General features: G+C 33.6%; 1 protein-coding gene across 3 annotated transcripts in view; it reads left to right on the top strand.

Annotated features, from left to right (window-relative positions):
• Positions 1-17,691, top strand: part of LOC140452546 (KICSTOR complex protein SZT2-like) — a 177,480-nt gene that overhangs the window by 120,981 nt on the left and 38,808 nt on the right. For all 3 annotated transcript variants that reach the window (XM_072546872.1, XM_072546871.1, XM_072546873.1), the window contains 6 exons: positions 115-253; positions 9,262-9,488; positions 9,544-9,811; positions 13,967-14,132; positions 17,002-17,271; positions 17,334-17,688. In XM_072546872.1, coding sequence (XP_072402973.1) covers positions 115-253; positions 9,262-9,488; positions 9,544-9,811; positions 13,967-14,132; positions 17,002-17,271; positions 17,334-17,688 — 1,425 coding nt within the window. The remainder of the gene's footprint in view (positions 1-114; positions 254-9,261; positions 9,489-9,543; positions 9,812-13,966; positions 14,133-17,001; positions 17,272-17,333; positions 17,689-17,691) is intronic.

Raw genomic sequence — 17,691 nt, 5'->3', positions numbered from 1 at the left:
AATATATATATTTAAGTTTGCTTGTTTTCTGCTTTCCTTAGATTTCATTCTTTCATCATCTTTCTCTTACTTGCCTCTTTAGCATATTCTAATTTCCTAAATTTATTTTTAAAGGTTATGAAGAAGATGTTAGCGAAGATTTTGAAGACTATGACTGGTTAATTACTTTGAATAATAAAAGAGCACATCTCCCCAATTTTTGGCTTGTAACAAAAGTTGTACAAGAAGAAGTCACAGTGTATTTTCATTGCAGGTAATTTTTTTTAAACTTAAGGTTTTTACAGATACTGATATGTTATTCAAAAACAATTGAAATAATTGTATTGACCCGTTTTTGTGTTTTTCAAACTCTTATCAGAAACAAAATTATGAATTTTATGTGTTACCTTTATAATATAAATATATATATATATATATATATATATATATATATATATATATATATTTTAAACCTAGAACTAAGATTAATACTATTATAAAAATTAAAACTCACGTCTTCCGGGTTGACCACATTGATTTTCATTTCACCGAGCTTTCGACATCCTATCTGAGGGCTTCCGAGGTCTCAGTCTCCCGAGCCCTCAGACACTACTACACTGATTAATATTCACTTCACTACTGCCACTGGGAACAGGGGACGGTTCATTTATACCGTCGATGGTGACGTGGCCTGGGTGAAGGTTGGCGTGGGGGTTAGGGTGGGGATTATCACGTAGATTGGTGCGGGAGTTGGTGCGAACATTTCCGACAGTGGGATTTTGATGCCGAGGAAGGGGCGATATTTTCTTTATGAGAGGTCTCCATGTAGAAGGCACCCGTATGGCGTCATCTCTTTTATTGAGATAATTTGGCCTTTTCTCAATTTATATGGCTTCTCGAATAATTCTTGGTTTATACAAGCGGATGGGGGCTATGGTTCTGGAGTTTTTAAAATCAATTTTGTGACCTGTATGAAGGTGGTGTTGACCTAGAGCTGAAATTGAATCGGAATTGCGAACAGAAATGGAATGTTGATAAATCCCATTTTGGATTCTACGATTTGTTTGGTCTATATAGGATCGGGGACAGTCTGCACAAGGAATTTCATAAACTCCGTGTTGTTCATTTGGAATGTTGTCTTTGATTGATCGGAGAAGAGATGAAAGTTTTTTCACCTTTGACACCTTTGATGTAAGGAACAAAAGCTTTCGTATGATAAGGGTCTTAGTCTTTGGTTTGAGATTGAGTGGGAGATTGATGTCTGTGGATGTGGCTTTTTCGCATAACCGTTTTGGATGTGGGCTTGTTTTAAACAAGAGAGCTCAGCTCAGCTTTTCTCTATTATCGGTATTGTGAATTATAAAGGTACTTTACTCTTGAGCGAAATCGATATTTTTTGACATACCTCGTATGAGATTGATAAAATTTAATATCTCTAATGGTTGTATCTTGGGTTTTAGACCATGCAAAACTTTTTATAAATAACTTTTTTTCGTAAAATTTAAAATAAAAAATTTTCCCATATGATGCCGACTTAAACTCAATAGGCTTTCCGGTTGAACCTCGTCGATTATCACTACGCCGAGATTTCGACATCCTCTTTGACGTCTTCTTCAGGGCTTCCGAGGTCTCGGTCTTCCGATCCCCCGTGGGGGTTGACGCAATGGTTGGCGCCCAAGCGTAGTAAACACAGGGGTTGGTTCCTCTGTGTTTAAAAATACAATATTTAATGAGTTTATTGCATCTAACAGGTTTCTCCTTTCGAAATCCCTAGATATGATCCAAAAGCAGGATGATGCTAATTAAAGTCCCCAGCAATTATACATGGTTTTGGCATAAAAAATTAAGAAATTGTATCAGTGTTATTTTAAGTGTTAAGATTTTATATAAACTGAAACAAGATAAACTTTTTTAAATTCACCAGAAAACACCCACACACACACTTATCCATAATCTTTTCCATTTTTAATAAATCTATGACAGAAAAACTCATTTGATCTTTAATTAAAATTTCTACGCCAACTCTTCCATCTACTGTATCTAAACGTTAACAATTGTAATGTATGAAATTATAATAAATGTTTGGTTTAAACCAGGTCTCTGAAAGAAGACCTATATTGACTTTATACTTATGAAGTAGATATTCTAAATTACATTTATTTGGGACTGCCGATCTACAATTCCATTGTGTTATAGACATGTTTGTTATGAACATGTTTTGTTCATGTCTACGAACCCGATTTATTGAAGAGTTTATCTTTAATAATATTAACCACTTTAAACTGTTATAAATTTAAAGTAGTATTTCCGTAAACAATTCTAAAACTAATTTTATCGTTTCTGTTTCTGAAAGCTCATTTGTTTTACTAATATTTTCTCGATAAGATTCTTTACCTAAAATACCCCCATGTAACCTAGCAATTTCGATTGGTTTCGAAAAATACCACCCTCAAAATGTGTTGTAGCCACTATGGGCTGTTGGCCTACAAAATCTAGGTCAAACATGTCAACTTTGGAATGACATAACCAATAACAAAATTCCGGAGTGGAAATCGAAACGTCAAATATTAGTTAATTAAAAATGGGATTTTCATCACAATCACAGCCAATAATTGTGGCTTAATCCCAAAAAAAACATAATATTTAATTCAACCATGCCACACGAAATTAGTTTCAGAATATTTATTTTTATATTTTACTGTATTTGTTAAATTTACAAAAAATCTACTATATTAATCTGATATCCAAACCTGATAATCCAAACCTTACGTTTGGAATACTCTTACTATTTTTATTTATATTATCATTACTTAACATCATCATCATCATTTGGCTCTACAACCCTATGTGAGTCTTGGCCGCGTTTACTATTTTCCTCCATTGTTGTCGGTCCTGAGCAGCTATTTCCCATTGCTGTATTCCCATTTTGCGTAGATGACTGGCTACTGCGCCCTTATATCTCTTTCTTGAGCGACCAACTGACCTTCTGCCATCGGGCCTTTCCCAGAATGTGGCGTTCAGGAGTCTTTCGTCACTCGATCTTAGTACGTGGCCCGCCCATTATCATCATTATCAGTACTTAACCTCTGATGTTATCTCCATATGATTTGTTCTTCTGAGAAAAATCCGTAGAATTCGCCCTCACTCTGCAGCATCCTCGCATGCATTCCATCTCTGTTGCTACTATCTTACTGCTGTTTTTCTTGTTTATAATCTAATTATCAGCCCCATATGTCATAATACTTCGTACTAATGTTTTATAAATCTGTGTTTTTGTCTTCATATTTAGATGTCTATCCCACCGTACTGAGTTAAGTTGTCGGATTGCTGTTCTTGTTTGTCCTAATCTTTGTGTAATTTCTTCCTCTGTTGTTGCCTTTTTCGTCATTATAAACCCCAAGTATTTGAATTTATCCTTTCCTTTGATTGTTACGTTGTCGTCAATCTGTAGATCTTTTATGTCTTCTTCACTTGTAGATAGGTACTCTGTTTTCACGAGATTAATGTGTAGGCCAGCCTTGGTATATTCTTCTTGTAGTTTCTTTATAATGTAACTGAGGTCTTCTTGGTCTTGTGGAATCACTACTTGCTCGTCTACAAGGCTTATCGTATATATGTATAACGTTTCCTACCTGTACTCCCATGCCTTCGCATTTTCTTTTTCATGTAGTCAAGGCTTTCTCTAAGTATATTTTGAATAGGTTTGGAGATGTGAAGCAACCCTGCAGGAGCCCTTTTGTTGTGGTGAAATCTCCTATGATTCTTGTTCCCATTTTAATGGACACTTTATTTTCTTTATACAGAGCTTTGGTAGCTTCTATGAGTTCCGTCTGTATTTCTAATTTGTACATTGCCTCCCATAGTTCTGACCCTTGGTACAGAGTCATACGCCTTTCTCAGGTCCACAAATGCCAAATGTATATCTCTATTTTTTGCTTTTTTCTTTTCCAGCAGTTGTTCCAGTGTGTATATGTGGTCTATGCATGATCTTCCTGCCGTGAAGCCTGTTTGATCTTCTCCGACTTTACCTTTTATCGCTTGCTCTATCTTTTCTCGCAGTATCTTCCCATATAATCTTCCTATTGATGATATTACGCTTATTCCTCTGTAGTTTTCGCATCGTTTTCTATCTCCTTTCTTAAATATAGATGTCAATATATATGAGACACTTCGAAATACCAATCAGAACTGTTCGACTTAGCTACTAATGATAATTCCCACAAAAATGTAATTATGAGATTATTTGTTAACCTACATTATACGTCACAAGCAATTAAACAAATATCATTAAAACATGTTGGTTAATAAATTCAGTGTAATAATACGATATATTATATTCCATAGGACCTATTTCCTTTCCTTTCAGCGGAAAACTAACAGATGATGAAGGCAATCTTACCATAACCAAAGAAGACAAAAAGAAAGTATGGGAAGAATACTTGGAGAAACGGCAGCCGTCAGACAAATGAAGGATGGAAAGCGACCGGGACTTGATGAAATTCCTGCAGAACTGCGGAAGCTATTAGATGCAGAACAAATAAAAATAATAACTGAAATATTTAATGAAATATACAAGGCAGGAAAAATACCAGTAGTGTGGTTTAAATCGGGGTTCTTACCACTGCCCAAAAAACCAGGAGCAAAAGTTTGTGTAGACTATAGGACCATAAGCCTACTGAACCATCTGCTGAAGCTGTTTTTAAAAGTCATTCACAAAAGAATTTACCGGAAATGCGAGGATCAAATTGCACCCAATCAGTTTGGATTTGTGAATGCCGTTGGTACGAGGGAAGCTTTATTTAGCGTGCAGGTACTGTTTCAGAAATGTAGAGATGTCAGCTGTGATGTTTTTGCATGCCTGATTTACTACAATTAGGCTTTCGATAGAGTCAGGTATGAACAAATGATTAAAGTGCTGAAGAGGACAGGGATTGACGGAAAAGGCCTAAAAATAATAGCTAATCTCCATTGGAATCCATCAGCGGTGCTCCGAATAGATGGAGAATATACAGATCAGGTCAAAATCTTAAGGGGAGTGAGACAGGGGTGCATAATTTCACCACTGATATTCAATCTGTACTCTCAGAAGACATCTCAATAAATGGAGTCAAGCTTAATAACCTGCGATATGCAGATGATACAATAGTGTTTTCCAATACCAGAGAAGGGCTGCAAAACTTAATGAACAAAATAACGGAAACAAGTAGAACATCTTCTTCTTCTTCTTCTAATGGCGCTACAACCCTTTGTGAGTCTTGGCCTGCTTAACAATGTTCTTCCATTCTGCCCTATCGGATACTTTCCGTCGCCACTGCCTGATGTTCATGGTTTTAAGATCCCTCTCTACGTCGTCTATCCATCTTTTACGGGGCCTTCCTCTTGTTATGTTTCCTTGAGGCTTCCATCTCTGGACTACTTTTACGGCTCGATTGTACAAGTAGAACATATGGACTGGATATAAACATCAGCAAAACCAATTTAATGATCATCTGCAAGGAAAACATAACTGGAGTAAATCTGTATGTGAACCCAGTGAGAATTGAACGTGTCTCACAGTACAACTACTTGGGAACTATAATCAATAAGTCGCGGAACAATACCCAAGAGATTAAATATCGCATCGAAAAGGCAAAAAGTGCATTCTTGACTATGAGCTCTGTGTTCAAGAGCCATGACCTCACCGTAGAAACAAAAATAAGGCTCCTTAAATGTTACGTGTACTCAGTGCTTCTGAACGGAGTAGAAACGTGGACATTGAAGGCGGAAACTCTATCATAACTTCAGGATTTTGAGCTATGGTTATACAGAAGGATCCTGAAGATGCCATGGACAGACAAAGTCACCAATGAAGAAGTACTACGGAGAATGAACACAACGCGGATTTGGTGAACATCGTGAAGAGCCGTAAGCTGCAGTACTTGGGACATATAATGAGAAATTAAGGCAAATATGAACTACTCCCATGCATTTTGTAAGGTAAAATTGAAGGAAAAGGGTTCGTGGTTCCCATATAAAAGACACACAAACACAAGGATAAACGAACATAAATGCCATTGTCGTTTAGGACATATCGACAAATCTGCCGTTGCCGAACACGCTTTGGGAAGCGGAGAACATCGGATATCGGATATCGGAACATTTGAAGAAACGCAGATGCTGGATAAAACATCACAGTACTACCCACGGTTATATCGAGAAGCGGTGGAAATATATAAGCATCCAAATAATTTTAATCGGATAGAAGAATGACTAAAAATTAACAAAACATGGATACCAATATTAAAATCTACAAACACCCTTCCCGGAAATCACGAAAAAAAAGCTACAAACGACGACACGCCTCCTCACGCCGAAACCAGTGGAGGGGAGGCGAGTGAAAAATATAAATACTGTCTCCGTAGTACGACGCGACGTTAGTTTCAGCTTACAAGCGTGTTGGCGAAACGTCGAGAACTAATCTCAGAAGACAACGGCCTAACAGCCCGAACAAACAGTTTAACAAGTTAGATGATGGCCGTGAAAACCTAACGCAAAGTCTCATAGCCAGTATGATCGCTAACGTTCGGAACGAACAGGCACCCTAAGCAGAAGTAGGTCCTATTTCAATAAAAAAATAAATCGAAAACGCTTCTTCGTCTTCGTACGCTTTTACTTTACCAATATCTGGCCATACTGATCCACATATCTGACCCACTTTAATTAAAATAAAAGGTTCTAGTTTTCCCATCCTTCAGATATTATATTAGCCCATTCATCAGGATATTTAATGCGTTTCTTTGTATTGAGTAAGCCAATGCTTATATCGGAATTAAGAAATGAGTATTTTTTACTTTTTTTCAACCTTCAGGGACTGAACCTATACGTTTCAGTGAAGTTTGAATTGTTGAACCTCTTGGTTTGGCAGTTCCATGCACACTAAAAATATGCCTACACACTTCCTTTTTAAAAAATTCATTATTTGTTTTAATTCTTATATGTACCTATAAGAAAAATCACGCCATCCTGTAATGTATGTAATCCTGGTTTTTTGCTTTAATCGCTTTGAAATATAATAAGAAACGATAATTTAACTATGCGTAAACTCAAAAGGTGGGAATGAGAAGACGGGGTAGACCAAAGCTGAGGTGGATGGACGGGGTAACACAAGATGCCGAGAAGATCGGAGTCGGCAACTGGAGAATGCAAGCGAGGGACAGAATAGAAAGCTTGAGAAGGTCGAGGCCCTCTAAGGGCTGTAGCACCAAGATGATGATGATGATGATGATGTAAACTCAAAAGGTGGGCTAAATTTTTTATTAAACAATTTGCGTAAAAAATTAGTTAAAGTTAATGTTTTTTCTCCTTTTCGTTACTATATCTCGGCAACTACACATTTAAAAAAAATTGTAACGATAAAAAAGTTTTACAATTAAATTTCCTATAAGACAAAATTTATTGCAAATTTAAAAAATAATGATTATTAATGCAAAATTGGCAAAAACAATTCAAAAAGCGTCAAAAACAAATGTTTTTTTTTAATGATTTTTCAGGTATTTAAGAGCGACATAGAACTTTCAAAATTCACTCAAAAAATCCTTAATATATAAAAAAAACACTATATCAAATTTCAGCACAATCGATTAACCCTCCAGTGGGCGCGATAATATATACCTTGTTTTTGATTGATGCGGAGTGTCACTCCGCCCACGACCTTCTACGTAATATATTTTTTTGTTGCATACAACGTTTACTAAACAAAAATCAACAATTATTTATTTTTTGTAAAGAGTCTAATGGAAGAATGCCTAGATGAAGACATTGAAGCTGAGAAGTGTTGATGGCGAAAGCACAGACGAGCAAGATGTGGTGGAAGAAAGACGAAGATGTCTCCGGAGAATAGACGTGAGTTGTTTTATATGGGAAAGGACGGTACGAATTAGAATATGTTTCCCCGCTCAAATACAAGGCTGAAAGTTACCAAGGGAAATATTGTCAAACAGCTGCCTGGACGAAAAAGAGGTACTAAAAACTTAAAAAATACTAAGGATATTTGGAGTTTTTTTTATAAATGATAATATGCTGGATATAATAGTGGCAAACACAAAATATGTATATGCAATCTTTGGCCAGTGACTATGCTCGCGCTAGAGATGTTAGACCTACTAATATAGATGAAATTCGAGCTCTTATTGGCCTCTTATATATCGCAGGAATATATGAAGCAAGTCATTATGTCAATTTGGAAGACTGGGAAAGAAGCAGCGGTGAAGGAATTGAGATATTTCGGCTCACGATGTCACTGAACCAGTTTAAGTTTCTTCTCAGATGTATCAGGTTTGATAAAAAAAATGACCGTGAGCAGAGAAAAAAGTTAGATAAACGAGCATCAATTCGACAGTTTTTTGACTCGTTCGTTGACAATTGCAAAGCTGGGCATAGCTTGTCCGAATTCGTAACTATTGACGAAAAATTAGAAGCCTTTAGGGGCCGATGTTTGAGCGATGCCTAGATGCTCTATATTACGCATTTAAAAGTTTACGTTGCAATAAATTTTGTCTTATAGGAAATTTAATTGTATAACTTTTTTATCGTTACAATTTTATTCTAAAATGTATAGCTACCGAGATATAGCAACGGAAAGCAGGAAAAACGTTGAATTTTTCTCATGTTTTTCACAAATTGTTAAATAACACATTTCACCCACCTTTTAAAGGGTACGCATAATTAAATTATCATTCCTAATAATATTTCAAAGCGATTAAAGCAAAAATCTAGAATTATACCCAACCTAACAAAGATACCGCTTGGTCTATAGGCTTGATTTTATTATCCTCAAATGAATGATACTCACTTTTATCCATATTCATAACAGTAATAGTAGAAGCACACCACTGTAGTTTAAAGTAGTAATCGTACACAAAATAATATTCTTACACAACAAAGTCAAAGAATCTGTAAACTATACAACGAAGATGCTATTCTGTCTAACCAGGTAGCATTGAAAAACAATACTATTTACGAAAACAATCCTATTCGTGAACAAGGAATACTCAGAAAGAGCTGTTGAATCGTTTATTCATTCGTTTTAGCTTACTCTTCCTTAATCGCGCTGAGACCAAGGTGATTTTTCAGTAGGACGTGTTAGTTCAAACATGTACATTCAAACATAAATCTGTGAAAATACATGGCTCTATAATCTCGTTTTTTGAAATTTTGAGGGTTGCTGATTTTTCCTTTAGAGTATACAAATGATCTAATATTAATTTCATTATTTATGTAGTAAGTTTTACCTTTTTATTATAGATTTATCGAATTACCTACTGTTCAAGTCAGAATCTATCTAGAAGTCCAAAGAGCAGTATGTGAAGCTGTGAGAGATCTTTGTAAAAAGATAAATCAGCTACTCCTGTTACAAACTCTTTACGAAACTAGAACATGCGATGCACTTTTGGAACCTGACGACAGCAATGATATGTGCAATTCTCCTATATCAAGAATTCCTTCGTTTGGAAGAATGAAAAGTTATGATTGTAAGTTTTATAGCGATAAAAAAAACTAAACAATTACTTTTATTGTTCTTTTTAGACGCAGAAGTGAGTGAAGATAGTGATATAATGTCATATTCAACAAGTCTAACAGACGCATCGCTGAACTTTAAAGTTGGTGAATTCAGTTGTCCAGTTGTGTGGGAAACTCCCTTTATTTTACACCCACGGTTAAAAACAGGTCCCGGAAAAGCCGGATTATCAAGAGGAATATTGGCATTGAAGAATATTCTTGATAAATTCTCCGTTTCTAATAGAAATAATATGTTTGTTTATAGAGATAATCAGAAAAATGTTTTTTACTTAAGGTAAGTTTTAAATTTTCTGTCTCACTTCAGCTTCTGCTTTTTCTATATATCACTAACAACCTAAGGACAAACAGTGAAATTAATCTTTTACTATGTATTATGAGCATTATCATTATTCATGAAAGCAACCTGTTTGTAACTTCATTGGTCAGAGTAAACAAAATCATATTTCTTTGTTATGACGTTTTATGCAACAATTACATACTAGTACGATGAGATAGGTCATAACTTTCTGATCTGATTAAACTTAAGCAAAGTGTCTGTGACATTCTGAAGAAAGAAATTACTCCTACTAACAGATGCTGCCTGTATTTGAAGTAAGACAATTTAGTGTCCTTTTTGCGAATTAATCCAATAAAATTGTTTAGTTTCTCATACGAGAAAAATTATAAAATGTGTTTGGTTTAAAATTTATAAAACAAAAATTCAAAATAATTTAGTGCAAACAAATATTCATTTTGGTTAAATAACAACAATCAACATTAAATTAAATTTATTTATCAAAAAAGCTCATTCTTCTGCAGTTGATATTTACGTCGTTGTCGATAACGTTCTATATTGTCATCATTGGTGATACATGTCGGATTGTAGATTAAAACTCTCAAACTCTTTGTTCCTTAGCTTTACTTTATACTCAATATCAATACGACTTAGACATTGCACATTTCTACCATGTGCTTCGGCACTATAACCTATTCATCTTAATCTTTATTTCTAATCATCTGTCATTCTGATTCACTCAATGACACAGAACATCACAAAAATGATTAAGGGAAGTATTACGCTTTACATTACATCCCTAGTTGAGCCTCGACCGTCCTAAGTCTGTTCGATTTTATTCTTTGCAGCTTGGTGCTAGTTCACCACACCGATTTTCCTGACGATCACAATCCGTCCATATTAACGTTGGTCTTTCTCTTCGTCTAGTTTCCTCCAATTTCCCCAACAGAGTACGTCTTGCAGGTTATCCTCCATTTTCTTTAGCCAAACGCCTTGCCCACTGAAAGCGTCTAATTTTTATTGCAGTAATTAGATCTTTAGCTTGGGCTATCGTTGAATGTATTGTATAGTTTGCAGCAAGAGAATGTTAAGTGCCAATTTTGTAGCAGTTAAACACTAAATTTCTTATTTATTGGTTTTGATTAGCTCTCTCAGGTGCAGGTACTTCTTGTCTTAATATAAAATGTATAATCAGTAAATCAGATGGGACAAATATAAAAGATAATTCATTTACCATATTTATTAAGATACAAAAAGTGAGCAAGACTTGTCTTTGCAAAATACAAAATAACAAAAAATAAAAAACCAAATCTGCATAAAAAAATAAATATCTAGTGTTTACTTAGCTTCACTTAGGTCTTGCTGAAGAAAGCTGCTTGCTGGACCTGCTAATACTTCATGTACTTAGGCTGCAAGTGAATGTTTCTTACATGGTGTTAAATTCGAGGATGAAGTGGTCTTTTATGTTGATGATCGATTGAAGTGTTCTTACATGTCGAATTTATTGGAATGAATGAATTGAAGCAGCCAGTATGACTTTCAGCAATAATTCTTGCAAAACTTTCTTGCCTTGCAGAATTCACAAAAAAATATAATTAGAACATTTGGAGTTAGCAAAGGCAAGAACATTTATATACAATAAATAAAATATATACAATAAATTACTAAAGTATACAATTTTAAAATTCTAAAATTACGTGGCTATAGGTTATGTTTAAAATTGAAGTGGAAAAATAAGAATAGACACATGAAAGTATTTGTCAAAAGAAAAATTAATCTTAACTTACCAAAAAAAATTGGTTTGAAATTACAACAGAAAAGGAAATAACTAATCAAGAAAGACTATTTAAATATTTTCAAATCCAACCCTACTATTGTGTCAGAAAATGGGAAGCTTCGTTGACAGGTGTCAAGCATTTCACCAATATAAGATAATTAGATGTTTTTAGAATAGACTGAGAGAACGTATATGAGGGTTATACGAAGAGTAAAGGGGAATGTAGTAGAACATCGACTTAGCAATTTAATAATTGAACAGCATATTTAATTGTACAATTGTAACAAAATTGAGCGCCTATTTTTAAAAGAAAAATAGTAAAAAAACTAAACTAACTAAATCTAAAGAAATTAGGAATAAAATTATATATATATATATATATATATATATATATATATATATATATATATATATATATATATATATATATATATATATATTTTTCAAATGATTTTTTCGACCGTACTGTTTTAAATATTGATTTAGAGTATCAGCAATCGGTCAGGAAATAAAACTCTATTTGTTCAGTCTCAATATTTCGTCACGATTTTGTGACTTCTTCAGGAGAAAACTGTAAATTTATTAGAATAATTAATGATTATATGTAAACAAAATGAATATTTTAATACTTACAACTATAAGAATGAAAATTTAAATTTTTCTGGCATATCTAAATAAATGACATATTTTTGTTTGATTTTATTAAGGAGTTATGGTAACCGCAATATGTTATAGAGTGAATTCCCGTTGTACAATTTTCAGCGAGTAGGTTAAAATAAACAATTACTATGACAGCATTATTCATTTTATAAAGTAGAAAGATGGAATTAATAAAATTGAGAAAGAATCAGGAACACGATAAATTGATCTATAAAATGTAATTGATGGTATGTAGTCAGTTACTGCAATACTGATATTTAGGAATGTAATAAAATTATAGGTACAGTTACTAAACATAGCAACATACTAAACAATATATAATATGATAGATCTTAACCTTTAAACACATACTTATTATAGTAATTCTCTAGTAACTGTACCTATAATTTTATTACATTCCTAAATATCAGTATTGCAGTAACTGACTACATACCATCAATTACATTTTATAGATCAATTTATCGTGTTCCTGATTCTTTCTCAATTTTATTAATTCCATCTTTCTACTTTATAAAATGAATAATGCTGTCATAGTAATTGTTTATTTTAACCTACTCGCTGAAAATTGTACAACGGGAATTCACTCTATAACATATTGCGGTTACCATAACTCCTTAATAAAATCAAACAAAAATATGTCATTTATTTAGATATGCCAGAAAAATTTAAATTTTCATTCTTATAGTTGTAAGTATTAAAATATTCATTTTGTTTACATATAATCATTAATTATTCTAATAAATTTACAGTTTTCTCCTGAAGAAGTCACAAAATCGTGACGAAATATTGAGACTGAACAAATAGAGTTTTATTTCCTGACCGATTGCTGATACTCTAAATCAATATATATATATATATATATATATATATATATATATATATATATATATATATATATATATATATATATATATATATATATATATATATACCAGGTGGTGAATCATCAAACGGACCATAGGAAACTCATGGGAAATTCTAAACTGTTGAATTCCTGCTTCCCTAATTATTTTACATGAAAAGTCATAGGAAACTATTTGTAGAGGACTGAAATCTGCATTAAAAACAAATGTTAAAATTGTTCTACGAATTAAACGTACTCCAAGTTTTTCAAAATATCACTAAAAGTCAGGCCAAACGTAGTGCAAGAATGTGTTGCGTTTGATCATATTGATGTAAGATATTTGACAAGTTTGAAGAAGTTGAAGCTGTTTTCACTTGAAGATCCTTTTTGTGTGGGGGATCATCCCACTCTGGGTTTGATTTTACAGTTTCTGGTACGACTTCGCTATTTCCACTAGTTTTCTTCATTCTTCTCTGTCTTTGATTGTCCTTCCTATATTTCTCATTTCCATACTCCTTAAATCTTCTTTCAATTGTTGTATCCATCCATCTCAGTTTAGGTCTTTCTCGGGTTCTTTAACCTGGTGGTATCCATTCCATTATAACTCTTAACGGATTTCTCTTCTCTCTTCTCATTATGTATCCATACCATCTAATTATGTGTGCTTTTATTGCTCTATGTTCTCTTAACCTATCCATTCCTGTATTTCGAGATTCAAAATAAAAAAATTAATAATTTAAAATTCACTTTTCAGTATGTACCAATTATTGACGTTTTTATAGTGGACATATGTTATATAAAAATGTATATTCTTGCTTGAATATAAACTCCTATTTTAATGTACTTGGTATTAACACGCAATTGAATTTTACAGGCTTCAAGAAAATATGAATTATACTGGTATGAAATCATCTATGTTGAGATCTATTGATTTTGAATGCAGTACCGTCTCTAGAAGTCCATCTATTGCTTCGTTGCCATTTTGTCAAAATAAGTCAACATTGACACAATCAGAACAGAGCATAACGTCAGCTACTTCGGTAATTATGTACAAAAATGTATTCATTTATTTTATATATTATAACAAATTTTATAAAATAATATATATATATATATATATATATATATATATATATATATATATAGATATATATATATATATATATATAGATTTGAAAATTGTTTAACCGAACATAGAATTTTTAATACAGTAACTGAGATTCCCTGATTTGCAATTAGCCAGTGTAAATTTCAATACAACGTCGCGATGTTTTATAATGAAATCATGGGGATATTGTGTCCTTACTGGAATACTCGTTGTTCGTCGCTAGTCGTTCTCAATATGACTTTGGAAAGGGTACAGGCACTAGAGAAGCAATTATGGGATTGACACTGATGGCAGAAAGGTATCTTGAGGTTCAAAACGGCTGTATGTGTGCTTTATTGATTATAGAAAGACCTTTGACCGCATCAAACACGGAAAATTGATCGAGGTGCTAAAAGAAGTAGGGTTGGACGGACACGACATAGCTATCATAAGTAATACATACTGGAACCACATAGGATGCGTTCGAACAGAGAACGGACACACCAAGTACATCAATATAGAACGAGGAGTGCGTCAAGGGTGCATTTGATCCCCCCCTTTTATTTAATGTATATGCCTAACATATAATTAGAGCTTCTCTTGAAGATCGCCCTGAAGGTGCCAGAGCCAATGGAATCATCATTAACAATATAAGATATGCCGATGACACCGTAGTATGAGCAGAAACATAAGACCAACTAAAAATATTCATGAACATATTATCAGAAGAAAGTCACAGGCTGGGCTTGGACATTAACTTTTCCAAAACCAAAATTCTGGTATTCCACAAAAACCCCCGTGAACAAGTTACACCTAACACACAAATAAATGGTATCACCCTTCAGAGTTTCCAAAGCTTCATATACCTGGGCAGAGAACTAAATAGTCAACTAGACCACTCAAAAGAAATTAGAAGACGCATTGAAATAGCAAGATCTGGTTTCATGAATATGCGTAAAATGCTCTGTAACCCCAAGCTATCAGTCTCAATAAGATTGAGAACACTAAAGTGTTATGTGTGGTCTCTATTACTATATGGCTGTGAGACCTGGACATTAAAACAGTATGACGTCAACAAATTAAATTCATTTGAAATGTGGATGTACCGCCGAATGCTAAGAGTAAGCTGGACCAGCAGAACTACGAATGAAGAAATACTGAGAGCAATGAACACACGCCCTCATCTGGTCAATACTATCAAAATTAGAAAGACGTCATATCTAGGACACATAATGCTCCATAGGGAATTTGAGCAACTCCAGGTAATATTAGAAGGCAAGATTGAAGGTAAAAGAGGCATAGGCCGAAAGAAAAAATCTTGGCTACGAAACATCAGAGATTGGACCCACACAAGAGGAAATTAATTAATTCATCAAGCCCAGAACAGAGAGAAATTTGCCATATTGATCGCCAACCTCAACAGAGAAGGCACCTAGGAGGAGGACTGGAATACTCAAGTGTTTATTATGCTGAAACCAATATCGTACGACGGAAAGATTATGTTTCCGATATAACGAAAATCTCGATTCATCGGTAAACAAAACAAAAAATATTAATTTTCATTTTGTTTATCCATCATGAGTTCACAAAATTCCATGCGTTTGAAATTGTTCTCGGCTAATAACTGTTGAGTAGTTGAAACTTTAAAACAACGGTTATCGTTTCGTTTCAAAATATTTCTGACAGTCATATCATTCATGTCAACTTCTTCAGCAATAGTTTTGGAAGTATCACTAGTTTCAGGAACGCTACAAACATCAATTTCCCTATTTTGCCGAACTTCGTTGAGTGTTTTCTCTCGTGGTTGATCCGTACATTTTCGACAGTTTTGTATACAACCAAACGATTCAATTTTTTTTAATAATATGACTAATAGTTGATTGTGTCGGTATTGGTCTATCTTCATAGGCACAAGTAAATAAATTTATAGTATCACGGTACTAGTTGCCCCCAAAATAACATTTTAAAATTTGTACTTTTTTTTCATTTGTATACATGGTTATAAACACTACTTTAATTTCAGCTTATGGCATTGTAATGAGAAGCAAAGTTATTTGATTTGCTCGGCCAGTGATGTCCCTTTTGACTGTTGTCAAATCGGTAGATACCTTCGGCAAAAATCGGTAGAGTTTGATATATCATTTACACCCTTTTACATTTTAAATTATAAACAATATTTGGAATAATAAATGTATTAAAGTATAAATTAACCAATTCAAGCAATACCTAATGAACACAAACAAAATTGTTAATAAAACATTATTATCTGCACAAAAATACAGAATTACGAATATTCAAAACAGAGTTTCAGGAAAAATCGATAGACAAAACAACACTGTAGGCATACGCGTGCCAAATACGCTGCTACGAATCGTGAAAGAGCAGCAATCCAGTGGAACAAACATATCAATTATATAACATCGCGACGTTGTATTGAAATTTACACTGGTTAATTGTAAAGCAGGGAATCTCAGTAATTGTATTAAAAATCCTATGTTCCGTTAAAAAATTTCCAAATGTGTATATACATCGCAAAAGTTTGGCGTCAACTAAAATTATACTCATTTTTATAGGAATTATTGTGTCTATCTCTTAGTGATTATAAATTACTATTTATTGATTTAGATTATAATTAGAAATATTTATGAGTTAATTAAATGACGATACGTTATAGTAAATCAAGATTATTTTTTTGTAAATTAAAAATGGGTGGAGCAAGTAATTTTGCAGGTAGTGTAGTATGTAGGAAACAAGAATATAAATGATATATTTATCTACAGAGAAACTAAAATAGGAGATTTAACTTCACGTATTGTTTTTAGAGTGACATACGTCCAAGGGTGAGATCTTTTGGAGAAAAGGAGACGAAAGACCCACCAAACGAAGATACTCTTGTCCTTAAAGTACATGGAATCAATGAAGCAGGCTCCGATGTTCAGCATGATCTAGTTCAGGTTCTCCAAAACCGGTTGGATGATGCAGTATTAGAGTTTTTATCAATTATGCTGGCCAGGAATGCCATGTGTCCTTTAACGCCAGAAGACGTGCATTTTATTCAGAGGCCATTTAAATTACCAGAAGTTGTGATCAGAGTAAGTTTTTCAAAATATCTTAATAAAATAAAATTTTATATTCTTGGTTTTTCATTTTTTAGTTGACAATTCAAGAATTTGCTTTCTGTTGGTTGGACTCGTTTATTCACTATCTTAAACAGAACCTCCTCCAATTTCTAAATGTGCCCAAATATACTGACAACCGACCACACTACCACTTTAAAGATTATGCGGAAGAAAATGATCCAAATATATTAACCAATGGTGATAATCTTTTTCTTTACAACCAAAGTCAAAATCCTTCTTCGGGTAGCCGTGGAATTGCTTGTATAGCATTAGCTTTTGTTACTTCCCTTCAAGATTCAGGACCAAAAACCAAATCGTTTGATTTTTCCAAAATGTTTGAATCAGGGAAATTCGCTACTACAGTCAATTCGGAGATTCTCGACAATAATGGTA

The sequence above is a fragment of the Diabrotica undecimpunctata genome, chromosome 10 (genome assembly GCF_040954645.1).
Source record: "Diabrotica undecimpunctata isolate CICGRU chromosome 10, icDiaUnde3, whole genome shotgun sequence".
Lineage (NCBI taxonomy): Eukaryota > Metazoa > Arthropoda > Insecta > Coleoptera > Chrysomelidae > Diabrotica > Diabrotica undecimpunctata.
Note: the sequence above shows the minus strand (reverse complement) of the source record. Positions and strands in the feature narration are given on the sequence as shown.